General features: G+C 44.3%; 1 protein-coding gene across 12 annotated transcripts in view; it reads right to left on the reverse strand.

Annotated features, from left to right (window-relative positions):
* The window catches only part of DISC1 (DISC1 scaffold protein), a 373,398-nt gene that overhangs the window by 313,899 nt on the left and 31,883 nt on the right, over positions 1-27,616 (reverse strand). For 11 of the 12 annotated variants that reach the window (XR_004257992.1, XR_004257994.1, XR_004257993.1 and 8 more), the window contains exon 2: positions 2,699-3,672. Coding sequence is in view for 9 of the 12 variants with exons in the window: in XM_032242435.1 (XP_032098326.1) it covers positions 2,699-3,672 (974 nt within the window). In the remaining 3 variants the exon portion in view is untranslated. Of the gene's footprint in view, positions 1-2,698; positions 3,673-15,523; positions 16,319-27,616 lie in introns of those variants that run through there. The other variant, XM_032242434.1, reaches the window with a different exon arrangement.

Here is a 27,616-nt window from a genome sequence, read left to right on the forward strand (position 1 = left end):
GAGCGTGCTTACACAAATCTGGATGGTGTAGCCCATTACACACCTAGGCTAGATGGAATAGTCTATTGCTCCTAGGCTACAAACCCAGGATATGCAGCATGGGACTGTGCTGAATACTGTAAGTAAGTGTAACACAATGGTAAGTATTTGTGTGTCTAAACAATCCTGAACATAGAAAGGGTACAACAAGGCCAGGTGCGGTGGCACAAGCCTGTAAACTCAACACTTTGGGAGGCTGAGGCTGACAGATCACAAGGTCAGGAGTTCAAGACCAGCCTGACCAACGTGGTAAAACCCGGTATCTACTAAAAATACAAAAAAAAAAAAAAAAATTAGCTGGGCGTGGTGGTGCACACCTGTAATCCCAGCTCCTCAGGAGGCTAAGGCAAAATAATCACTTGAACCCAGGAGATGGAGATTGCGGTGAGCTGAGATCATGCCACTGCACTCCAGCATGGGCAACAGAGCAAGACTCTGACTCAAAAAAATAAAAAAGAAAAGAAAAAGAAAGGGTACAACAAAAACACCGTATGATAATCTTATGGGACCACTGTCACATCATATATGTGATCCGTCATTACGCAGTAGATGACTGTAATTGAAGATAGTGTCATGTTTTTACCTGCCCAGGTGTGGGATTACCATAGACAACAACATTTAGACTACAGAAAAATTGTGTCCAGATTCTACCATTTGAGATAAGATGGGAATTTAATTTGAGCTATGGGCAGAACTTCATTTGCTTTTCACACAAACTTTCTAAATTGGAGCTATTTCTCTAATGATGACAATGGGCAATTTCTGGGTACTTGCTAGGTGCCAGCCCCTGTCTGAAGCACTTTGCATTTTAACACATTTTAACACATTTAACTAAATGTGTTAATTACACATTTAGTATAATTAACTGGAGAAGAGAAACACGGCCTAAACCTTGAAAAACCCAGGTGAAAGATAACAAGGACTTGAGCCAGGGCAGCAGCCATGGCGGTGAGAGACAGATTAGCGGTAGGACTGAGAGGGCTTGGAGGCCGGCCAGATGTGGAATGCGGGAGAGGGAGGTGTGGAAGACGGTGTGGCTTCTGGCCTAAGAAACTGGATAGATTCCATGCATTCAAATCAATCAATATTGGAGGCCCTTTAGAATAGGTTTGAGGGTAAGGCAGAAGCACTGGTTTGGGCAATGACTTACTGGAAGACTCCACACATCACCCAAAATACAGGCCTACATCTCTGCTCTGGCCTCACTCCCTCTCTGCCTGATAAATCAGAGGGCTGGGCTGCAGTCCCTGAGGGCTGAAACAGGGCAAACAGGGGCAGGACTAGGAACATCAGACTGCAGATAAGAACTGAAGGTAGATGCTACTTCAGGGAGTGAACGTGAACTTCTGCAGTTTGCTCCTCCCAAATGCCTGATGAGTGGGTGCTCCACTTCCCTATTCACATGAACACATGCACACACACACGCACAAACACAAGTGCACATGCATGTGCAAATATATGCACACTTACACACACATGCACATGCACACAATACAAACATGCACACACACACACACATACATGCACACCTGTGTGCACATACACACACACACATACATGCACACCTGTGTGCACATACACACACACACATACCAGAATTAAAACACAGTCTGGCAATAGATCAGCCACAGTGCATCTCTACCTGGGCTTCTCGAGTATTTTTGTGGGTAGAGAAACTCCGCCTACTTCCGGCTATACCCACCTCTAAGATAACTGGATGGACAGCATCATCATAAGCCTGGGGCTTACATGTCTCCAGTTCGTCCTTATTTCCAAAGCAGCTACATTCTCGTTTGAGCCTTAGAACAATCCTATGAATTGGTGTTATCTCTAAATATGGAAACTGGGCAGGTGCGGAGGCTCACGCCTGTAATCCCAGCACTTTGAAAGGCTGAGGCGGGTGGATCACGAGGTCAGGAGTTCAAAACCAGCCTGACCAAGATGGTAAAACCCCGTCTGTACTAAAAAATACAAAAATTAGCCAAGCATGGTGGCATACTGTTAATCCCGGCTACTTGGGAGGATGAGGTAGAGAACTGTTGAACCTGGGAGGCAGAGGTAGCAGTGAGCCAAGATCATGCCACTACACTCCAGCCTGGGCGACACAGCCAGACTCCATCTCAAAAAAAAAAAAGAAAAACAACTATGGAAACTGGGAGCCAGAGAGGTTCAATGACCAGAAGCGAAGACTCCTGACCCTATGGAAGGCAGCGCCCACCGCAGCAGGACGAACGGGAATGAGTGAAGCGGATGAAGAACAGGATCGCCCTGATGCAAAGCATCCTCATTTTTATATCTTTCAACCCCTTCCAAACATCACCCAGCTCAATCGCCCCTTCCCCTAGTTTCCTGTCTCAAAGCAGGGCTGGGCTGAATGAACCACATCTCACCTAGGCCGGGACCTACGGAGGGGCCTGTGGCCCGATGGAAAGCAAATCTGAGCACCTAAGTGACAGAGAAGACAAAAAGGAGAGCAGATTTGTGTCCAATTCAAAGAAACAGAAGGGCAGCCACAGCCTTGTGCAGCCAGCTCCAAAATGAGCTGCTGCAGCTTCCAGGAGGAAGTCAGTTGAGTCCAGGACCCCTCATTTCCTCCCTCTGCCCAGTGCTAATCTGAGCTCACAACAATCTCGGGACACAGAGGGGAGGAGACACTGACCTTCACCTGCCTCCGGTTTCTCAGCAGGCAGTCCTGCAGCGCTGGCTCCCATTTCCTGAGCAGGGCGTCCCAAGAGTGGGCATCCCCCAAGTCGCTGCTCCCATCACCACCACAGCCAGCCAATGAGGGATCCAGAGAACTGGAGGAGCCAAGATCCACATCCCATAAAGAATGCATCTCACGTTCTGGCCTGGAGCTGTTCCCTGCGGCCTGCGCCGAGTCTGCCAAGACCCGTGGAGCCAAGAGACTGAAGGGCCGAGGGAGACATCGAAGGTCTTCGTGAGGCTCATTCAAGCTGGCAGCTTTGGCTCCCATTTCCCGGGTGCTCTGGCAAGGGGACTCGGTCTCTCTGGATGGTGGGCAGCCTTCTGCTTCTCCACGTTCCCCGGCAGAACCAAGCGAGAGCCGAATAAAGCTAAAGCTTGAGGCAAAGGCACTGTGACAGCCAGGGGGGGCTGCGGGGGCCTCAGGGCCACAGCCAGGGCTGCAGCTACTCAACTCCGCTGATGGCAGAGAGCCTGCTGCCTGGGTACTGCTTGCTCCTTCACTGTAGGCTGCGTCCCAGCTGGCGTCCGGGGTCCCAGAACTGTCCATGGCTGAAAACTCTTGCTGCCACCCAGCATTCCCAGGGCTACATGGCCTGCTTAGTCTGTCAGGCAATCTGGTGCCACCTCTGAGCTGAATCCCAAAGTGTGCTGAGGTTCCTCTCACAGAGGTCACAGCAGGGGCTGCTGTGCTCTTGGAAACAGGGCTCCCAACCAAGAGGCCTCTCGGGTCAAAGCCACACTGTCTAGTTCTGGACTCCGAATGGTGGGACTCCTCGCCAGACACCCCTCCCGGGACCCGGAACAGTGTGCCCACTGCTGGGGAAAGGAACCCGATCCTGGGCCCTGTCGAGCTTCTCATGTAGCCTGGTCTCCGTGCCAGCCGCCGCCTCCGAAAGCACGCTGCAGGTGGTAAGCAATCCCGGCTGCCTGGGAAGGAAAGAGAAAACAGCACCATCAGCATGCAGATCTTACTGGCCCAGCTGGAACTGCATCCGGAGAACATCCCTAGGTTTAAAGGTCATCTCTCGGTACACCTGACAAAGATAGATGCTGGCTCAGTGGCCCCGGGGCCAACCCATGTTGAAAATCCTGACAATCCTCAGAAGTGTTTGCCTGGAACGTGCAGAAATCAACACAGCATCTCAGCAGCTCGGTTTAGCAAAGCAGCTGACACTGCTGCACCCTATGCCAACAGGTCAGCACTAATATAACCTTGGCGGCTCCTGAACCCGCCAACATCTTGCCATCAGTATGGCACATCAGTAGTTTCATCCTGGAGTGGGCCTGGAAAGCAAATGATGTGAAACTGGAATGCCAGGGCATGCCTCTAAATGAGATCCAACCATTGACTGCAGCTATTCACTGAACAACGTGTCAATGTTCACTTGCAGTCCCTGCAAGACTGATCTGTTGCTGCAGACCATGGATGGCTGGCTGTGCCGTAATGTATGGCGATGATCTCATCTCACTCAATGGATGACAGGGGGCCGGTCTGATGTGTTCTCCAAACCAGCGCTACATTCCCCCCCAGCTATGCTCCCAGAATAGGAACAATAACAAATGCTGACTCCTCATGGCCTGGTTCAAACCTTGATTGTACTACTTGCTGGTTATGTGACCTTCCACAAGTTACATAACCTCTCTGTGCCTCAGTTTCCCATAAAGTGGTGATATTAATAGTAGTTCTCTCATAAGGTGGTTGTGAGCATTCAACTAAATGAGTTACTATTTGTAAACAGCCTAGAACAGTGCCTGGTACATATGACAAGAGTGATTAAAATGTTATTATTATTAGATTGCATAGCACTTTGCTACTCAAAATGTGTTTTTAATCTACATTAATTTCATTCACTCCTGACCAAAACCACATGAATCAGCCAGACCAGAAACTACAGCTTTCCTTTTATGTAAAAGGCAACCGTGATTCAGAGAACTTGACTTTCCAGAACTCCTTGCAAGTAGCCAAGTGACCAGGCCAAAGTCTCTTGACTCTACCGGTAGACACACAGCTCTAATCTCAGGACCGGCTACATCGCAAATCAGGCATGAAAGTAAAACCAGGCCACACCAGACACAGCTGTAGTCAGTCATACCATGGCCTATGGCGAGAAGTGGAACAAAGCTTCACTCCAGGCCCATATGTCCTGCCTTGCCTCCCAGAACAGAAACGGGCTTGGAATATTTGTCCTGTTAAGCTGAGATCACAGGCATTAAGGATCCCACTGAGCTAGGATCATGGCACATGCCAGCTCCTAAAAGGGGTGGGGGTAGCATTGATAATCTCTGGGAAAATGAGCACAATGGCCTCCAGCCCCCCACTTCCTGACTTGAGCATCCGAAGATAACAGAGCCCAGGACTTGCTCACACAGTGACTTGCTCACACAGCGACTTGCTCTTGCCAACTGCAGGGAGCCCCAGAAGGGCTAATGCTGCCCCAGGTACACGGAATTCTGGAAGCTTGCAGGGAAGGGAGGAATGGGAGCAAGGACAAAACATGACTTGCGTATAAATTTATAGTGGAAGCATAAGGGAATATGTTCTCTTCAGGGAAGGGATTTTAATCCCATCTGTCACGGTTGGGCATAAGATCTTAAGACATTCAGGTTAACCAAACATTCAGAACATAAAGAAATAATATATCCCTGTGGATTAATTTGTTTCCAAAGAATCAGAATCCAGTAATAGGCACTAAGCACAAATGCTCTACTAGTCCAAGCTCATCTCCCTTCAGTAATTCAGAGAGCACTTAAGGCTTCTGAAGTGTCTCAGGTCATTGTAATAGGCATCCAGTAAGCAAGGCAAGTCCAGAGATGGAATAAATCAGCCTGTATTGTATTTCTAATTTAACCATGTAATCCATTTCCATAAACAATTCCTTATTGAACACTAGATGATGCATGGGGTACAGACATGAACAAGACACCATCCCTGCCCCCAAACTGCTTATGATCTAGCAAGAGTTGTCAGTCATGCATACAAAAACTGTTACAAGAATTGAATGTACTCTTTCAATCATGGAGGACGGAGAATTCAATTTGAAATTAAACTAACAGAGGAACCCGGTTAGCTCCGTTGCTTAATGGTTCTTAGGCCTTCTATGAGCTCCAAATTATGTGCCACCCCATAAAACTACCTCATGGGATTAAAGGGAAGAATAGTGATGCATTTAGTGAAAAAGAAGTGAGGGTCTTTACAAACACATCTTTAATTTCTACCAGAAACAAAAAGTTTTTTGCCCTTTGAGAAAATGAGCTCTGTGAATCAGTCCCGATGCAGACGTATTGTGTGAGTTACTCGGTTTGAACTCAGAAGCACTGAGGAAGGACAGGGTTATATCCAGAGGCCTGATCCCACAGCTCTCCTATTAATAAAATGGCACAGAAATACTAGAAATAAAGTAGCAAACCCACCAGCCATTGTCCATGTTTGCAAATACAACCACACACACATTTGTACGTACTCATGCAAGCACCAAAGTGAAGAACACAGAGAAGTTTCTAGAACTGACATAGAAGAAGAATGATCATACTCTTCTCTCTTTATTCCCAGAAATGTCAACAAAAACATATAAGTGTAAAATCTAATTAATCCCTACTTTGCTAATTGACAATTTCTGACATTTTAGAATGTATGTTGGTTTGGAATTGACCTCCCCAACCATTTCCTGAGGCTTCCATTGAATTTTCCCTATGATTTTTTTTTTTAACTTTTCTTTAATTGTGGTAACACATACCTAACATAAAATTACCATTTCTACCATGTGTCAGTGTATCATTCAGTGGCATTAAGTACATTCACACTGTTGTATAAGCATCACCATCATGTGCCTTTAGAACTTTTTCACTTTCCCAAACTGAAACATGGTATCCATTAAATATGAACTCCCCACTTCCCCCTGCCCCAGTCCCTGGTAACCACCATTCTACTTTCTGTCTCTAGATTTTTTCATTAATAATTCAACAACCTAGGCCTAAGCCTGGCCTAAAATTGGAAGTCCAACAGAAAGTACATTTTCAACAATACTATTCATGTGCATGAAAGAACATGGTGGGGACACACGTGTGATATAAAAATAATACAAATGTGATATGGTTTGGCTGTGTCCCCACCCAAATCTCATCTTGAATTGTACTCCTATAATTTCCACATGTTGTGGGAGGGATCTGGTGGGAGATAATTGGAATGATGGGGGTGGTTTCCCCCATAATGTTCCGTGGTAGTGAGTAAGTCTCATGAGATCTGATGGTTTTATCAGGGGTTTCCATTTTTGTATCTTCTACATTTTCTCTTGCCTCCACCATGTAAGAAGTGCCTTTCACCTCCTGCCATGATTCTGAGGCCTCCCTAGCCATGTGGGACTATAAGTCCAATTAAACCTCTTTCTTCCGAGTCTCAGGTATGTCTTTATCAGCAGCATGAAAATGGACTAATACGGTAAATTGGTACCAATAGAGTAGGGTGTTGCTGAAAAAATACCCGAAAATGTGAAAGCAACTTTGGAACTGTGTTAACAGGCAGAGGTTGGAACAGTTTGGAGGGCTCAGAAGACAGGAAAATGTGGGAAAGTTTCGAACTCCCTAGAGACTTGTTGAATGGCTTTGACCAAAAGCCTGATAGTGATATGGACAAGGTCCAGGCTGAGGTGGTCTCAGACAGAGACAAGGAACTTGTTGGGAACCAGAGCAAAGGTGACTCTTGTTAAGCTTTAGCAAAGAGACTGGCAGCATAGAGATTTGTGGAACTTTGAACTTGAGAGAGATGATTTAGTGTATCTGGCAGAAGAAATTTCTAAGCAGCAAAGCACTGAAGAGGTGACTTGGGCTGGATGTGGTGGCTCATGCCTGCAATCACAGCACTTTGGGAGGCCAAGGCAGGTGGATCATGAGGTCAAGAAATCGAGACCATCCTGGCCAACGTGGTGTACCCTGTCTCCACTAAAAATACAAAAATTAGCTGGGCATGGTGCACGTTCCTGTAGCCCCAGCTACTTGGAGGCTGAGGCTGGAGAACTGCTTGAATCCGGGAGGTAGAGGTTGCAGTGAGCCAAGATGGCACCAGTGCACACCAGTCTGGCAACAGAGCGAGACCCTGTCTCACACACCAAAAAAAGGAGGTGACTTGGGTGCTGTTAAAGGCATTCAGCTTTATAAGGAAAGCAGAGCATAAAAGTTCAAAAGATTTGCAGCCTGACAATGCGACAGAAAAGAAAACCCATTTTCTGAGGAGAAATTCAAGCCAGCTGCAGAAATTTGCATAAGTAAAAAGGAGTGAAGTGTTAATCCCCAGGACAAGGGGGAAGACATCTCCTCAGCATGTCAGAGGTCTTCACGGCAGCCCCTCCCATCACAGGCCTGGAGGCCCAGAAGGAAAAATGGTTTTGTGGCCGGACTGGGGTCCCCATGCCGTGTGCAGCCTAGGGACTTAGTATCCTGTCTCCCAGCTGCTCCAATCAGGGCTGAAAGGGGCCACTACAGAGCTGGGGCCACGGCTTCAGAGGTGCGAGCTCTAAGCCTTGGCACCTTCCACTTGGTGTTGAGTCTGCGAGTGAACAGAAGTCAAGAATTGGGGTTTGGGAACCTCCACCTAGATTTCAGAGGATGTATGGAAATGGCTGGATGCCCAGGCAGAAGTTTGCTGCAGGTGCCAGGTGCTCATGGAGAACCTCTGCTAGGGCAGAGGAAGGAAAAGGTGGGGTTGGAGCTCCCACACAGAGTCCCTACTGGGGTACCACCTGGTGGAACTGTGAGAAGAGGGCCACCATCCTCCAGACCCCAGGATAGCAGATCCACCAACGGCTTGCACCGTTTGCCTGGAAAAGCCACAGACATTCAGTGCTACCCTGTGAAAGTAACCGGGAGGCAGGTGGTACCCTGCAAAGCGACGGGGGCGGAGCTGCCCAAGACCATGGGAACCCACCTCTTGCATCAGCATGACCTGGATGTGAGACCCAGAGTCAAAAGAGATCATTTTGGAGCTTTAAAATGTGGCTGCCCCACTGGATTTAGGACTTGCATGGGCCCTGTAACCCTTTTGTTTTGGCCAATTTCTCCCATTTGGAAGAGCTTTATTTACCCAATACCTGTATCCCCATTGTATCTAGGACGTAACTAACTTGCTATTGATTTTACAGGTTCATAGGCAGAAGAAACTAGCCTTGTCTCAGGTGAGACTTTGGACTATGGACTTTTGAGTTAGAAGTGCCTTTTACCAGGCCAGGTGTGGTGGCCCAGCACTTTGGGAGGCTGAGGTGGGGGAATCACAAGATCAGGAGTTCAAGATCAGCCTGGCCAATATGGTGAAACCCCATCTCTACTAAAAATACAAAAATTAGGCTGGCATGGTGGCATACGCCTGTAGTCCCACTACTTGGGAGGCTGAGTTAGGAGACTCATTTGAACCCAGGAGGCAGAGGTTGCAGTGAGCCAAGATTGCAACACTGCACTCCAGCCTGGGCAACTCAACAAGGCTCCATCTCAAAAAAAAAGTGCCTCTTGCCTCCTGCTATGATTCTAAGGCCTCCCTAGCCACATGGAACTGTAAGTCCAATTAAGCCTCTTTTTCTTCCCAGTCTCAGGTATGTCTTCATCAGCAGCATGAAAACTGGCTAAGACAAAATGTGTACAAATATAAATACAAATGTGTATATGTCTCCACGTGAACATACATATGAAATGTTTATAAACATATAAGCACAAAGAGAAAGGTAGACACAGATAGGAAGACGGAGCGAGAGAGAGGGAGAATTCTTTGCAAATGAAGCAGTCCTTCCCACTCCCTTTCAAAGTCCGCCAACTCAGCAGGTCAATCAAAGGAATCGCCACAGAATCCTGCACTGGGCTTGCTGCCCTCTCACATTCACCAGCGGATACCATCCATCTCTTTGCAAGGTGGATTATTTTCCTAGGCATGATCATTCACCAGCTGCTCTTTTTGGAGAGGCGAGCCACTCTGCCCTGGTGGGGCATTTCAGTGGAAATGCTGAGTGGACTGCAGGTACAGACGCCAACAGGTCTGCAGGCCGCCAGGAGTTCAACCAGAGGCAAAGCTCTGTCGCTGTGTCCCTGATCACCAAGGCTAGAGGTTTGCCTCCCGGGTGGCGTTCCCCACAGACACTACTTCCTTACAACAGCCTCGTAGTTGGAAGGGATAAATCCCACACTGAATTGGCTTTTTATTTAATTGGCTACAGTCCCAGCCCAGAGTCACTGAAACTGGAAAACACTGACTGTTCTGCTTGGAACACTCTTAGCACAGGAGATAGATAGATATGTGCTAAAAGTATACACCAAAGCAAAAACGATAAACCAGTCTTAACAGGGAGCCGGACATGAGGGGCAAGGGACCTCGAGGGTAACGTTCCATTTTTAAGCCTGCTGGTATTTACACAGGTGCCTACTGTATTATTCTCAAACAATACATAGGAAAAAATGCGTGCAATTACGTAGTAATTCAAGGGTAATGTTCCGTTTCTTAAGTGATGGTTACACAGGTACTGATTGTATTATTTTCAAACAGCACATGTAAAACCTATGTGCAATTATATATTAAACACATATATCAATACAATTTTTATAACTGTGAAATATTTGATAAGACTGTCTCAAGTTGGGTACAGTAAGACTGTTTCAAGTTGGGCACAGTGGCATATATGCCCCTATAGTCCTAGCTACTCGGGAGACTAAGCTGGGAGGATCACTTGAGCCCAGGAGTTCAAGGCTACAATGAGCTATGATTGCTCCTATGAATAGCCACTGCACTCCAGCCTGGGCAGCTAAGCAAGACCCCATCTCTAAAAATTAATTAGTAATTTTTCAAAGTCATGGTTCCTGTCCTCAAAGGAGCTCATGGCTCCCTGGGGAAGACAGATATGTCAACAAGCAGATGCAGACCAAGCTGTGAGCAACTCCACTGCAGGAGGCCAGGAAACTGAACTGGAAGGCTGAGGCTCCCCAGGCCAAAAAGGAGGGTGAGTGAACAGCAACAAGCGCAGTGTGGAAGGCAGTGCTGAGTACAGCCAGCTTGAAGAAGTTCAGAACCACTGGGACTTGGGTACAGACGGTGTGGCAGCTATGGAGGATGAGGCGGACGGCGGGATGGGAACAGACTCAGGAGGGCATACAGGTGGGGGATCCAGAGGACAGGGCCAAGGCAGGACCCTAGACCAGAGGGAAGAGAGCTGGAAACACACGCCACGCAAGTGGGAAAGCCAGGAGGGTCAACGAGGCCACCTAAGAAGGCAAATCCTGAAAGAAGAGGGCTTGTGAAAAAAGTGACCCGAGACCACCCAAGGAACCCACACTGGGATTCCAGGAGGGCTTGGTCACAGAGGGGTTCTTTACAGAGGGGCTGTTCACAGAATACAGGCAAATCACATGCATCCCAGATGCACCCAGGAGGATACCTTGATCCTAGGAAGTTAAGGTGGCAGTGAGCCACAGTCACGCCACTGCACTCCAGCCTGGCCAACAGAGCAAGACTCTATCTCAAAAAAAAAAAAAAAAAAAAAAAAAAAACATGGCGGTATCTTTTAAAACTTCAGAGGTCTAAACCACAACCAAGACTGATGGAATTACAACATCGAGGGATGGGACTCTGGTACTGGTGCTTCTGCACACTATCCAGGTGATTCTAGGGGTCAGCCAGAACTGGAAACCTTCGTTTTAAGGAAAAGTCCTATTTAAAGTCCTAGTACACCAGGGATTCCAATGCATCACAAACTTAACATTAATGATGGTAGGGAAGTTATTTCTCTGCAGAATATTCTCTCTCCCCCAGTCTTTTTCCATTTCTTGAAATGTGGTTTTAGCTACAAACTATTACAGGTAGAAAATGTATGGTCTATATTTAAAATTTGTCCCCATATCTCCTTCTAAATCTTCTACCCTACATAGGGTTTCTCTTTCCATCAGACAATGGGAGTCTTGGGCCCCACAAGGAAGGTGACAGGTAGCACCAGCCTCTCACTTCCCTCATCAGTAGTGAGGAGAAATGGGCCACCTAGCAGTTTGACATCCAGCCCACTTCGTGTTTAAGGGTCAAAAACCATGCATGTGACATACAGTGTGGGATCCTGGATTGGATGAGGGAAAAGGAAGAGGATACTGGTGAAATTTGAATAAGATTTGTAGTTTAGTTCATGCACCAGTGTTCATTTTTGAGTCTTAATACACGTGCCATGATTATATAAGCCCTTACCTTTAGAGGCAGCGGGGTGAAGGGAACTCTGTGCTGTCTTTGCAGCTTTTTGATAAAGCTATAATTATTCCAAAATAAAAAGTTTATCTGAAAAACATTTACACGCACACCGTTTATGGACCTGGACGTTTGCAGAGGTGAACAGCAGATGACAAATTGCCTGGGCTTACACTTTGGCTCTGCCTCTTCTGAGTGAGCATGGTCAAGTGACTTACCTCTCTGCTGCTTCCATTAGCTCATCTGTAAAATGGGACTCCACCTTCTAGGATTGCTGGAAGGATAGATGAGATTATGACTTTAACCGCTCAACACCATGCCTGGCACAGAGTCACCGAAGGAAATCAAAAATAGGCCACTCCAAACTATGCTGCTTTGTAATACTGATTATTTTGAGCTGTAGGCACTTGAAAAACAGCAAGAGCAAGGACAGGTTTTCTCTGAATTCCCTTTATCTGCTCAACAACAGATGCTCCCAAAGGAACTCGGTTGTCATGAATTGCCATCCCGGAAGTTTATCAACCAGAGAAGACAGATTCATATTGCAGAGAGAAGACTAGGAGTTGACACCACACCCAGACAAACTTTGCCACAAACTCTCCTATCTTTCATCTGCTGTTCTAACAGCACATTTCTAAAAATCACAGCCTACATCCTCCTCCCCTTTCCCTATGAAAAGGGTATATAAGCTCTCAAATCTCACCACTTTTTGGGGCATTCACTATTTTTTCCTGTTATGTCCCCATGCACATAATATTAAAAATTAATAAATGAGCTGGGCATGGTGGTGCACACCTGTAATCCCAGCACTTTGGGGGGCCAAAGCAGGTGGATCACCTGAGATCAGGAGTTCGAGATCAGCCCCTGACTCTACTGAAAATACAAAAAATTAGCAAGGCATGGTGGCAGTGGGCATCTGTAATCCCAGCTACTTGGGAGGCTGAGGCAAGAGAATCGCTTGAACCCAGGAGGTGGAGGTTGTAGTGAGCTGAGATCGTACCATTGCACAGCCTGGGCAACAAGAGCAAAACTTCATCTCAAAAAATAATAATAATAATAAATGTCTATGCCTATTCTCCTGTTAATCTGTCTGTTGTCAATTTCATAGATCCAGCTATGGAACCTAGAGAAGAGGTCTCTTCCCCTGTATTGCCATTCAATAACTAGAGTTATTTTCAACTCATGAATGAAGATGAGAATATCCTCCTGAAGGAAAGGCACCTGGACCTGACCATCAGGGAGGTGGTGTTCAAGGCCAAGCTAAACCATGGAAGCCGCAGCTCTGACCACAAGCTTTTTCTTTGTACTGATGAGGTTCCTCAGGGGGACAACATGATCTACACACACACACACACACACACACACACACACACACACACACACACGAGAGCCCAGCATGGGATCACATAGACGTCTATGTTCTCCATTAACCAATACAGTCTCAACTCTCTGATCCAATTTTTTGTGTTCTGTTTTCTCTTCTTTTTATGTCTGAATCTCTCTTTCCCAGCTGAAGCAGGTGGTCGAGGAATTCAGTAGCAAAAGATTCATAAACCATGTGGAAGGGTATGCTTTGAAAGGCATCAAGCAGACTCTCTCCACCGTGATATTAATTCCCCTTAACAATTGTCTTTTTCTTTTTGTGTAAAGTGCTACTCCAAAATCTGATCACCATCTGAACCCCCCTCAAGAGTGCTGCTAGCTACAGATGGGTGTCTCTAATGAATTTTTTAACTGCTGTCCTAATAAAATATGGATGAACCAGAAGGAGCCCGCTGTGTAGCTGTTATTTCAAAACAACTAAACAACTTAAGTTTCTGCTCTTCTTTTTTGCAGCAAGGAGCTGCAAAGTCTCGTATCTGCCCTAACAAAAGATAGCTTCCTTCATGCGAGCCCATCTGTAAAGTGCACAGTTACCTTTTTAATGCTATATTTATTCATGGGCTTATTTTCAGAGCTTTCTAAATGTCCTACTTTGCATGCCAACTTTGACATGTGTTTATTTTTAAAAGGATCCCAAATTTTCAGTATTTCACACAGAAACAGCAAGCTGGAAACTGGAGCATCTTTTAAGTAAGTTCCTACTTTGGACTAAATCTTATGACACTCAGAACATAAGCCCACATCAAAGCTTTGTGCCATTTTAAATGCCTGACTTTCAAAAGGAAACCATTATACAATTGCAAACGTCCTGCTCTATGGTCCTACTGAAAAACAAGGGAATATTCAGTATTTTTTTCCACGTTAGTATTGGAACATGGTGCAGTGGTGTGAGGGAATACAAATATCGGCATAACACGACTCCTATGTTACAGTGATCCACACTCTCAATAAGCTGATGTTATAACGCCCTGCTGCTGTATGCAGAGGGGCAGGCGCTGAGTGTGACCTGTAACTTACCTGGGTCTGAGATGTAAGAAAACATTTATAATAGAATACAGTTGTCCTTTATTTATACCTGAAGACTCTTCTATTATAAAATTTCTCTAATCTCACTTCATATAGAGACACTATATATAGTTTGCAAGGTTTGTTTGTTTGTTTGTTTGTTTTGAGATGGGGTCTCACTCTATCTCCCAGGCTGGAGCGCAGTGGCACAATCTTGGCTCACTGCAGCCTCCACCCCCGGAGCTCAAGCAATTCTCCTGCCTCAGCCTCCCAAGTAGGTGAGATTACAGGCATGCACCACCACGCCCAGCTAATTTTTGTATTTTTATTAGAGACAAGGCTTCCCCATGTTGGCCAGGCTGGTCTCAAACTCCTGACCTCAGGTAATCCACCTGCCTCAGCCTCCCAAAGTGCTGTGATTGCAGGAGTGAGCCACCGCACCAGCCTTGCAAGTTTTAAGAGGCCATGACTACATACAGAAAGCTCAATTCTGTCTAATGAAATCAAACAACATTAGCATTTGGAGTTGGTGATAACTAGACAGGGCTGGACTGAAGTTAACCTTTGTGCTGCCGACAAATAAAGAGGTTGTTTAAACTGATTAATACCTTGTGTAAGACGACAGTGAGAACACTTAAGATGTTTAAGAGAGCAAACTGTTTTCAAGTACTCATTTGCAGTCAAATAGTGCACACTAATTATAAAGGATTCTCATCTCTTCTTGCCTTTGTAATGCCTCTTCACTACAGAATCATCTTGAACAAAGCAATACATTTGACTGTTAAGAATAAGTCTCCGGGGATGCTTTAATGCTTAAATATCTGAAGTGTGCTTTAGTTACGACAATGTTTTCTCATTGTGGAAAGCAGCTAAACATTTTTATTAAATGCCTCTTAACAGCTTTTGTATTCAAAGTGGCATATTTTCTGATTTTTAAATTATTAAAATGAGGTGCTACTGTCTCCACTAATCACTCCTCTCAGATAGATATCACTTAAACTCTCAGATCAGGGCCATCTGCTAGAAGAGGCAGGAAGCAGAGGCGCTGGCTGCTCCCCTGAGGGCTGGGATTCAGAATTGAGCAATGATCTGCTCTTAGATATCTCAGCCAGGCACAGACCAGCAGGGAGCTAGGTGTCCACCTGGTTGGAAACCAACCAAGGGAAAATCACTCATGTAGTCCAAGGCAGTGCTTACCAGGGAGATGAGTGTCCCTCGGGACTGGGAGTCAAAGGCATCAAAGATGGGGAATCCCCCGCAGGAAGCTGTGACACTGTCTGACTCCCTGGAATTCAAGTCACCCATGTGAACCCAACTTCACAATCAGCTCTCCATCAGAAAAGAAAACAAATGGCAGCATCCCAGGGACGCTAAGACTATTAGGAGACAGAGCAACGTTGCCAAGAGCGTTCTGAAGCCAGGCTGGGCGTACGCCTATCTCTACCCCTCTTTGACTTGCCCGAGTATAACTTCACCGAGCCTGTTTTCTTGTCTGGGGAAAGTTCATTTTAATATCTTCCCTGCATGGTAGTTGGAAAGATTGGGGAACATGAATTCATGTTCCCCTAGAGAGCCTGTGCCCTGAGGCACTTGTCCACACTGCCTTCTCCCAGTCTATAGATGATCTCATGGCCACTGACTTCAACCATAATAGCAGGAGCACATGTCTCCATCTCGTGGAGCTGCCAGCCTGCCAAGCGGACAGACCTCCTGTTGCTTCTCACCATGCTTCCCTGCGTTCTGGTGGGTATAAGTAACACACTCGTCCTCTCTGACCTCCTGTTTACAATCCCATACTGACCATCCCTCTCTGTTAAGTCTTCCTTCAGACAAGACCAATACTATGTATTAGATGTCAATTTTTTTGGAGCGTAGGATGTTTACAGACAAGCTGAGTTACTTCTGTAGATGCCTAATCTCATCGTTATGTATGACGTTTACCAGTTGAATATTCACAAAATGGGTCTTAGACAGCAAATCAAAGTGTCGTGGTTTTTTTTTTGTTTGTTTGAGACAGGGTCTTGCTCTTGTTGCCCAGGCTAGAGTACAATGGCGTGCTCTCAGCTCCCTGCAACCACCACCTCCCAGGTTCAATCAATTCTGCTGCCTCGGCCTCCCAAGTATCTGGGATTACAGGCATGCGCCACCACATCTGGCTAATTTTTGAATTATTAGTAGAGACAGGGTTTCACCACGTTGGTCAGGCTGGTCTCAAACTCCTGACCTCAGGTAATCCACCCACATTGGCCTCTCAAAGTGCTGGGATTACAGATATGAGCCACCCCGCCTAACACAAAGTGTTGGATTTTAATTCGGCCAATTCCCATCCAGGTGATCCTTAACAAGTTACTTAGCCTGTCTACATCTCAGGTTGCTCATCTGTAAAATGAGGATAATTCCCATACTCTGAAAGGCTGCCGTGAGAATACAATAAAATCATGAAATATGTGATTTTTAAAAAACACATTTTGAGTTTGTGCCAGGTGACATTACATGCTCAATGAATTTTGTTTCTCTCCCCGAGTTGTTCTGAACACCCAAAGTCATTCCTTTATTTCGATAACATTTGGGAATTTTCCAGCACAGTCTTTAAAAACAGGGAAGAGCTATGAATTATCTCCCTTTTGTCTCTTTCGTGGGAGGAAAATCTGTTCATCAGTTAAACGAATATTATTCAACGGTCTGCTTCAGACTTAGCTTTTTTTTTGCGGGGGGGGAGGTTGTTTTGTTTTGTTTTTCTGTTTTATCTTCCTAAGAGAATAAAATGCAATAAAGAGAAAATAAATGGTGTGGGTGAATAGAAAAACAGAGAAGTCAATAGAAGTTTATAAACTATCAGGAAAATATCATCCAAGCTGTAGACAACTTCTGACAAATGTAAGAAACTCATGAAAATTTTAAAAGATCTGTATTTTACCCTAGGGTTGCAGAAGACTTCTACACATGCACGCCCTGACCAGACACTACTATAACAATCTCTCCTTTTCCTTAAGGGAGAGGTTAAGAGAAAAGTGACATTTCATACACTCTAAACACTCAAAATCAGTTTTTACCCTCCCTCTTCATTTACCTTCTCAGTCTCTGAGCTAGCTTTCTAACTCTCTGGCAACATCCAAAGGCCTATTTCTTTTTTAAAGAGGGTCTGTAATAGCTAAAACAAACTAGGTAAGTCTGTTTTTCTCTAGGATGAGCTTTAAAACTGGAGTTAGCTCTTGCTGAGGGAATAGAGCTTTCTTGGTACACAGCTTATTTTGAAATAAATGAGGCAATTCTGGATAATAAATTGGCTTTAATTCACTTATCACACTGAAGGAATGTGAAAATGAAATTGGGAAACTGCTGCACTGGTCCTTAAGGAATTTAGGAGAACAGGAGACATGCCAACACACTAGAAAGACAAATATCGAATTTATTTTATTTAAACAGGAAATTAGAAATGGAAAAATGACAATAGTATTTATTAAGAACTCCACTGTGGGTAAACCATGGAAAGGTAGAGGTCATAAATGTCTGAGGCCAGGCACAGTGGCTCATGCCTGTAAGCCCAGCATTTTGGGAGGCCAAGGCAGGGGGATCATCTGAGGTCAGGGGCTCAAGACCAGCCTGACCAACATGGTGAAACCCCATCTCTATAAAACTATTAAAAAATTAGCTAAGCGTGGTGGCACACTTCTGTAATCCTTGCTACTTGGGAGGCTGAGACAGGAGAATTGCTTGAACCAAAGAAGCAGAGGTTGTAGTGAGCCAAGATCGTGCCATTGCACTCCAGCCTGGGTGACAGAGCAAGACTTTATCTCAAAAAAAAGTAAAAGTAATAAAATTTTTAAAAATATGAATGTTTAGATTTTACCAAAAGGATTTAAGACAGCCTCTCCTGATTTCCATGTGTAGAAGTGGAGGCTGGAGGCACACACCAGTGGGACAGGTAGGTGGATTCGTAGCTGGGGAATAACAGCTCCAGGCCAAATGACTCTAAATCCTAAATGGTTACAGGGAAGGTCCCAGTTCCCTAATGCAGGGCTCTTTCCTTTGCCCTGTTCTCTTCAACATAATGGCTGACAGCATCGAGACCTAAAAATGTTCCAAAGGGATGAGACTAATATACCACTGTTATATATCGAGACAAAGTAGAAATAACTAAACAAAGGGAAAGCAGAACAATATACCAGCAGACTACAGCTATTCGGCAGGAAAATCTAGCTCATGGAGGAAAAGATGTCACACATTGGACAAGGGAGTAAGAAGGTCCTTGAAGACAAGAAAAGACAAAGACAGAGAAAGCTCTCACTGAAAGGGCCTCCAAGGGATGAGGGCAATGGCGCACGCTGGCCTCTGTGGCTGTCCTTCACAGCAGCATCTTTAAGGATGCAGCCCAGTGGTACTGTTACTTTCTAGAATCTCTCAGCCACCTCGGGAGACCCACTAACCCAGGAAATTTTAAGAGTAAATGTACATGAATGAAGGAGAAATGTACAAACAGCATCTCTAGCTGATTATAGGTGAACTATTTTCTTAGGGTCAAAAATCAACTCCAAACTGGTTCCCAAAAGATCCTCCTTCCTGCCTAGATCTTTGTCTCTGAGGTCGAGCGTTAACATCTACAAAGGCAACAGTGCTAAGCCACACTAAAATGTTCAGTAGGGTAGGGCTGGGAAGAGGCAGAGAGAGAGAAACCCCAGGACCTAGCGGTCATCCCAAAGCAGAAAGATGTGTCATTTTGGCAGGATCCACCAAGAGAGTGCTACACTTTGCGGGCTGGAGTAGCCTAAGGATTGATAAGCAGGACACATGCAGATGCCTCTGAATCTATAGAAAGCCCACACCAGCTGTGTGCAGAGTATCAAGGGTTTCAGCTTTTCATTATCAATAACATCTTTACAAGAGAGATTTTCTTTTTACATACTTACTATTGGAAGTCTCTAATCAGCTTTGTTTTAAATCCACCAATTCAGAGATTATGCTTGTGGGCACATTTTCAATTATACTACTAATCTTGGGAGAGGACCAGACAGGATTAAAATCCTTCCCAGCCCCCAAAAGAGCCCCAATGACAGCAAAGGGTACGTCTGGGAGGGAGTAGGAATGGGGTGAAAACAATGAGACTTCAGGGACACTACATGAATCCCTACTCCTTCTAGGTGAGTTTTAAGATTATTTGGGGAATTTTTTTCAGTCATCAGGCTGTGTAGAAGTGGAAGCCAGAGGCACAGATCAGTGAGACAGGTAGGTGGATTCATAGCTGGGGAATAACAGCTCCAGGCCAAATGACTCTAAATCCTAAATGGTTACAGGGAAGGTCCCAGTTCCCTAATGCAGGGCTCTTTCCTTTGCCCTGTCCTCTTCAACATAATGGCTGACAGCATCGAGACCTAAATATGTTCCAAAGGGATGAGACTAATATACTACGGTTATATATCAAGACAAAGTAGAAATAATTTAACTAAACAAAGGGAAAGCAGAACAATATACCAGCAGACTACAGCAAATAGAAACAGGAAAATCTTGCTCATGGAGGAAAAGATGTCACACATTAGACAAGGGAGTAAGAAGGTCCTTGAAGACAAGAGAAGACAAAGACAGAGAAAGCTCTCACCGAAAGGGCCTCCAAGGGACGAGGGCTACACATTCATTTAACTTTGTTCTCAAGCAGAACTACATACACATGGCCACGAAGGCCATACAAAGCTGCCTTTCTTATAACCTCCTACAATGCTGAACATAACAACAGGGACTCTGTGCACCCAACAAGTGCTTCAGTGTACTGCAGAGAGCTGCTCTGATGGTGGCTGAGATCACTGAGCTGAGGCTGCACACCTGGGTCTCACTTAGCCTGGTGATGAGACAAAAAGAAAATGAGTTGTTTCTCTGCACTTCCTATTTCCTTTGTGTTTAAATTAGACATGACATTAGAAAACACATTGTTGACCGGGCGCGGTGGCTCAAGCCTGTAATCCCAGCACTTTGGGAGGCCAAGGCGGGTGGATCACGAGGTCAAGAGATCGAGACCATCCTGGTCAACATGGTGAAACCCCATCTCTACTAAAAATACAATTAAAAAAACCATTAGCTGGGCATGGTGGTGCGTGCCTGTAATCCCAGCTACTCAGGAGGCTGAGGCAGGAGAATTGCCTGAACCCAGGAGGCGGAGGTTGCGGTGAGCCGAGATTGCGCCATTGCACTCCAGCCTGGGTTACAAGAGTGAAACTCCGTCTCAAAAAAAAAAGAAAACACATTGTAAACTCCAAAGTACCACGAAATGAAATGTTTTACTAATGCTGCTTCCTACAATTGATAGCATGGTCTTATCCCAATAGCTTATGGGTCGAATATTGTTATAGTAACAACAGCCCACTTACTGCCCACATTATTCAATTCCCATTACTCTTCCTCCCAAAATTACAAAGCTTTTACATGGCTCACATAACACATGCGACGTAGAAAAAAATGCAGAATGAGAGGGATTGGAAAAAAATATTAAAAACTAGCTTGACAAATTTGACATCATCTGATGTCCATTTACACATCATAAATTTACTGAGCACTTACTAAGTACCAGACATACTCTAGGCTCTTAATGCATTTTATGTCATTTAATCGTCACCAAAATTTAATGAGGTAAGGATCATTATCACCCTATTTTTAAGAAAAGATTTATAGGAGAGAAGTAACACAGCTGGCTAGTGCTAGCCCCAGAGCTAGATCCCAGGAAGTCTGGCCTCAGTCCCACCCTGTTCTGTACACAACAGCCACTGGCTTTTTATACGAGAGTCTGGGATAAACGCACATGTCTTAGAGCACAGGACTAAACTCCTAAGGAGTCTATATCTCCTCTTTGCACAGTTGCCAATACTCAAATGTGATCCCCAAAAGTATAATTGATCAATGATGTTTGTTGATTATCTATGAAAGATTCCTACCTTTCAGAATAAGCAGACTACTAAGAGATCTAAGAGAAACACGACACAGCCAAAGTGTCCAAACATAAGTACCTTGCATGAAGCACAAAGTTCTTCATGCTTCCCAGTTCTTCAAATCTTTCCAAGCTGAAAATGTGATATAGTCTATTTGGTTTCAAGTAGAGACCCCTAATGAAAGATCTTTTCTAGTGAATGGCATCAGACTTAATCTGAGAGCCATACAGAATTTATAGGCTATGTGGAAGGAAGGACATCTCTGGAGAAAGTGATCAAGTCAAACTGGAGTTAAAAATAGCCAAGGAGAAAGCCAGATGTGGTGGCACCTACAGTTCCTACTACCCAAGAGGCTGAGGAGGAGCCCCGCCTCCTTGGGCCCAGTTCAAGGGTATAATGCATTATGATCATACCTGTGAATAGCCACTGCACTCCAGCCTGGACAACAGAGAGAGACCTCAGACTCTTAAACTATGTGTATATGTATGGATAGATGGATGGATGGATAGATAGATAGATAGATAGATAGATAGATAGATAGATAGAAAGAGACAAGGAAAAGATCTGAACGAGTCACTTTTCCACCTCCTGGGACAGCACACGATGCAGTGGGAGATGTGTTGGCGGTAGTAATCAAGCATTAAAACTGTGAGTCATTTAATTTGTTATAATGAAACGATTCAAGTTCAGACTCAGGGCAATACCACCCGCACTCATTCATAGTCAGTTATCTTTCTTGAGTGGCAAAGAAAGGCACAGGATGACAGCTGGCTTCAAGCCAAGAACCACTGCACCTGATCCTGGGGTAAGCTCCAGGAAGTCCCCTTGCACTCACCAGAGGTCCCTCATCAACTCATCTTCAAGAATAACTTGACCAGAAAAAGAGGTTAGGAGCTTCTGCACCAAACTAGTTAGGCATGAGTGTGGTCTGGGGTCACCTGCAACAAAATCACCCGGGAGGTCTGTGGAAATGCAGGTTTCTGGGCCTCTTTTCACCTCTCCCAAAACAAATCCCAGGTCAGGGAGTTAAGAAACAACAGGTATCTTTCCCAAGTGTCCCAAGACATTAATTAGTACAATAATGCCAAGACAGGCAAGATCAGTAAAGCATCTATCTACAAGTACTTCTGAGATTGAAAAGGAAGCTGTCTGAAAGGCAGAAATTTTCAAAGGACGTGTTCAGAGGTACACAAAAAGGAAGCAACCAGGAGTAAGCATAAAGAGGTCACAAAGCAATAAGAAAAATGTCAAGAAGACCAAAGGCCAGAATAAGCTCCACTTCCTGTAAGTATGCTAAGGACAGCAAAAAGGTGTGCTTCAAACAAACACACAAACAAACAGACCATGACAAGAAAGTCAACCAGGCAGGGAAGAAGTGCCTACTATCTAGGGCACAGTGATCATAGATAAGAGAGAAGACGGGGCAGAATGACATAGCTCAAATTCTCAACCTTCATCTCTGTTAGAGAAAAATGATCTTCAGATTGAAAAAGATCGTGGTAGCATAATTTAGGAGGAACTGAAGTCCAAGAGAGGTAAAAAGAAAGAGAATACCTAGCCATTTCAAATGAGTTCATGTCCCCAGTGGAGGTCAAATCAATCAGGATCTAGTACTGAAAGAACTGACAGACATGATCACAGAAATGTACTCAGCAGCCTTTGAGAAATCATGGACTTACCGAAGATTAAAAACTGACAAGTATTCTGGTTTCAAGAAGGGAAAAACAGAATCTAAGAGGTACAGACTAGTCAGCCAGTTATATATTCTGGATACAATTCTAAATGAATAATTAAAACAAACATGTTATGAGCAAAACAAATCAGACAACCTCTGGCACAATATAATGGAATAAAGACAGTTAATGAACCTCTGCAAAACCTGCTGAAATGAGCAAAGTGATTGACAAATTGGGAGAAAAGTTTATTGACAATGAATCTTATGATCACTTCAAAGGCACCTACTTTCTATCCAGCAGGGTTATAAGCTATTTTACAAATACTAATTCACTTCATCTCATAACAGTGCTATTACTAACCCTTTTTTCTACAGATGAGGAAACCTAGGAATCAAGAGGTTAAGTAGCTTGCCCAATCTCACATGGCTAGCAACTGGAAAAATTTGAATTAAAATCCATTTGTCAATTTTTGCTTTTGTTGCAATTACTTGAACATCTTCATCATGAAATCTTGGCCCATGCCTATGTCCTGAATGCTATTGCCTCAGTTGTCTTCCAGGGTTTTTATAGTTTTGATAACCCCTATTTTGTACACCAACATAAAGACATCTAAGGACCTAAGTGTTCTCCTAACAATCCCCAGGAATCTACCTCACTGCTATTCTTCCATGTCTTCCCTATTAACTCTCCTTTGCTCCCTGACTTCCCTTTCTCAACCAACTTGAGGAACTGCTCCTTGGCGTCGAACAAGGGCTTCTATAAAAATGATGAACAAAGAGCTTCCTCAAAAGAAAAACTGATGGATGTGAGTTGCCATTGCAGGAGGGCATCAAATAAGGAACATGTGAAGAAACTGGAAGGGTGAGGCCTAAAGAAGGAAAAGCTAAAGGGACACATGAGCGCTGACTTCAGATGTGTCAAAGACTGCCATGGGAAATGGCAAACTGTGTGTTGTCTGTCACAGTGGGCCATCCATGGCCCATCTCTCAAGCTCCATGGAAAGCCATATCCCCAACACCAGCCAGTCTCACATCACTTCATGGTGCTTGTCAAGTTAAATCATACTTTTATTCTTTTTTGGTATCACTACTATCAATGGGATATGCAAATCACTCACCATAATTAGAAGATAACCCTACGAATAAAGACAATAACAACAAAACAGCTATTTGCTGTTGGCCAATGATTTGAAGACAGAAGTCCGCTGAGTTCTGCCTTTAATACAAAGGGAAATGAGTGTTAGAGAAGGTTAAGGACGCACTAGCAGTGAACTGAGACTTTCGCCTTAGCAGGAGAATACGAGTCAACGGTACCCTGCGCCACGTCCTTGTGACTCTGAAAATCATCTCTTGGACCACTGTGGGGCACAGCCCACACCTGGACAGGAATGGCTGCTTGAGGTGAAAAATTTTCCCAAGCAAACTATAAAGTTATTCTAGTTTATATCCACAAGAAGGAAGACAGGGATTCAACAGGAAAACACGTTATAATATATAAAGCTTAAGCTAATAAGTATAGTATACTGTACTATACAGCATAAAGCCCATAGCTAACAAACACTACATTGTATATTTAAAATTTGTCTAGGGTAGGTTTTATGTTATATGCTTTTAAAAAAAATAATAATAGTAATAATAAACCTTGGGAACTGATGGACATGTTTGATTGGTTTCACAAGTGGGATTCAGAGGTGCACTTCACAAGTGTATTGTTCTTATCCTGAAACTTATCAAGAGGTATGCATTAAGTATGTACAGCTTTTTTTTTTTTTTTTTTTTTTTTTTGAGACAGAGTCTTGCTCTGTCGCCCCATCGGGAGTGCAGTAGTGCAATCTTGGCTCACTGCAACCTCTACTTCTCAGGTTCAAGTAATTCTCCAGTCTCGGCCTCCCAAGTAGCTGGGATTACAGACACCCCCCACCATGCCCGCCTAAGTATGTACAGTTTTTTATTTCAATAAGACCTCAATAAAGTGGTTTTAAAAAAATAAGGAACATTGTCAACAATGGAAACAGCATCTTTACAAATGTGGATAATATTTTTTTTTTAATGTCCTACAATTTACAAAGCCCTTTCCTTTACATCATTACATCCCACCTAATCTGTTCAAAGTAGTGACTATTCTTTCCTTGAGAGAATTCAACAGAAGCATCACTCAGGATAGACGGTAGCTAAGGCCCTTTTCAATACCAAACAGTCTCAGAATGTGGGCTGCTTTACCACCTGGAATTTGAATTGCTAATTTTTAAAAGAAAGGCAATTTTAAATTAAAACTTTAACTTATGGTCAGTAAGAAGGCTGAACTGGATTTACTGAAGTAGAAAGCAATTTGATTTTAACTCAGCGAAGATGAAGCACATCCCAGGGAAGTGAAGGCGGTCATCACTCTGTGTGTATGTCAATACACAACACATCATAGGAACAGAACCACTGCCCTACAGCTTATTAGGAACAGGAGGGCTGAGGAAAGGTCACTGAAGATAAGCAAATATTAAAGCCCTGAGTCTGCAATTTAAAAAGAGGTAAACTCCAGTAAGTCTGACAGACTGTACAGCTCAAGTGTGCATTAAGCTTTTCTTCCTACCTCCCTTTGCAACCTCTGGAACTGCCCCAGATTTATCCACACCAAAAAGAATAAGACCTCTATGGTCCTCTTGGGTACCTTAAAGTTAATGGAAATGATTCCACCAGTTCCTCCTTCCTTTGGGGGCAGTAGACCCCAGTTGCTCTCTAAGGGTGTCCCTCAGAGTACAGGCTCCTGTCTGAAGGGCCAGGCTGTGCAAGAGCATCATGGCAAGGAAGCCAGCTGGTTTACCTGCTTTGAAGATACCACACCTTAGCTACATTGTTGAATATTCGCCTGGAAATACATAAACATTTAAACACAAATTCTGGGAAGCCCAGAGAGTTGGAGGCACTGACATTTTGAATTTAAAGAGAAAGAACAAGGCCCTCTCTGAGAATTCCTAACCACCTCAGCAGCTTCCTCCTCTGCAGCCAGTCCTGACCTCTCCTCTCCAGATTCTGCAGGTTGCCAGCCTTCCTCAGAGCCCATTATGTTGGGGTTAGGACAGACGCGTTTTTCCTTCCCTAAGAGTCTTTCATTTTATCCTTCAAGCTGGCAAGGTCGCCCATGTGTCATGTATTGAAATGGCTGGGAGAGCCTATGCCATCTGAAAAATACGTAGGGAGGGGCGGGCAGAGAGGATGGGCAGCCGCCTGGCCTGTGACTGCTTCTCTCCGCTTCTTTTGCATCATACCACTATTTGTTAAAAGATTACGCTTCTATGTAATGATAAATAAAATAATGAGATTAGATATTTGCTAAGGCTTTCTTAGCTGATACTGATTGTCATATTTATGCACCAGGGAGAAGTTCCTATGGCCCTTTAATTAGATTAGCTCTAGAATTCTCTGTATTTCTCTCAGAATTCCATCTGTCTCTCCTTATGAGCCTAGTCTTTAAGTCTTTCCCTGGAGAGATTAATTCAGAATGGTGCTTTTTTTTTTCTCTTTGAGACAAAAGCTACATGACACAAGATGGCAGACATTCTACAAGATACAAGCTCATAATGGCTTTTGCTTTAATATGACATGAAAGCTTGGGTTGTAGTTATCAATAAACTCAGCCTGAGTAAACAGCATAAGGGATATGGGCGCCAAAAAAGTAAGCATTATCTTGGCTTCTACTGCAGAGATCTAGCATTCGGGTTAAGGGAGGTAAAGACTTACTGTTCCTTATCCTACTAAGATCACATATGGACTATTCTTTTCCTTTCTAAGCACCAACTTTTAAGAGAAAACAGCCAGAAAGGCAATTAGCATGGCATGGCCTTAAGTGGAAGTGAGAGCCCTTCCACACCACAGAGGGCAACAGTGCAGCTGATGGAGTGTCGCTCTGAAACAGAAGCTGGATGCTGAGGGGGAGGGAGAGATGTGAAGGAAAAGAGGAAGCTTGGTAGAACTGTTCAGAAATCAGCAGGCGGGTAAGGAAAGCAGAAAATCTATTGTGTAGTTGACCCTTGAACAACATGGGAATTAGGCATCAATCGCCTGCACAGTTAAAATTCACTATAACTTCTGACTTTCCAAAATCTTACCTACCAATAGGCTATCGTTGACCAGAAGCCTTACTGATAATAGAAATGGTCCATTAACATATATTTTGCATGTTATATGTATTATATGCTATATTCTTATAATAAAGGTAAGCTAAGTAGAAGAAAAGGTTATTAAGAAAATCATAAGGGGCCGGGCATGGTGGCTCACACCTGTAATCCCAGCACTTTGGGAGGCCAAGGCAGGTGGATCATGAGGTCAAGAGATGGAGACCAGCCTGGCCAACATGGTGAAACCCCGTCTCTACCAAAATACAAAAATTAGCTGGTCATGGTGGCGTGCGCCTGTAGTCCCAGCTGCTCAAGAGACTGAGGCAGAAGAATCGCCTAAACCCGGCAGGCAAAGGTTTCAGTGAGCCCAGATCGGGCCACTGCACTCCAGCCTGGTGACAAGAGTGAGACTGTGTCTCAAAAAAATAAATAAATAAATAAATAAATAAAAATAAGGAAGAGAAAATGCATATTTACAGTACTATACTGTACTTAGCGATATCGTTAAGTTCCTGTTGTCTGCTTACAAGCTAAATCATCTGTCTGAAATGGTGGGCAACCACAGTGCAGACCTCAATTTATAGTACATACCAAG

Source organism: Sapajus apella, unplaced genomic scaffold (assembly GCF_009761245.1).
Source record: "Sapajus apella isolate SASKATOON/1434 unplaced genomic scaffold, GSC_monkey_1.0 scaffold49, whole genome shotgun sequence".
NCBI classification, from domain to species: Eukaryota; Metazoa; Chordata; class Mammalia; order Primates; family Cebidae; genus Sapajus; species Sapajus apella.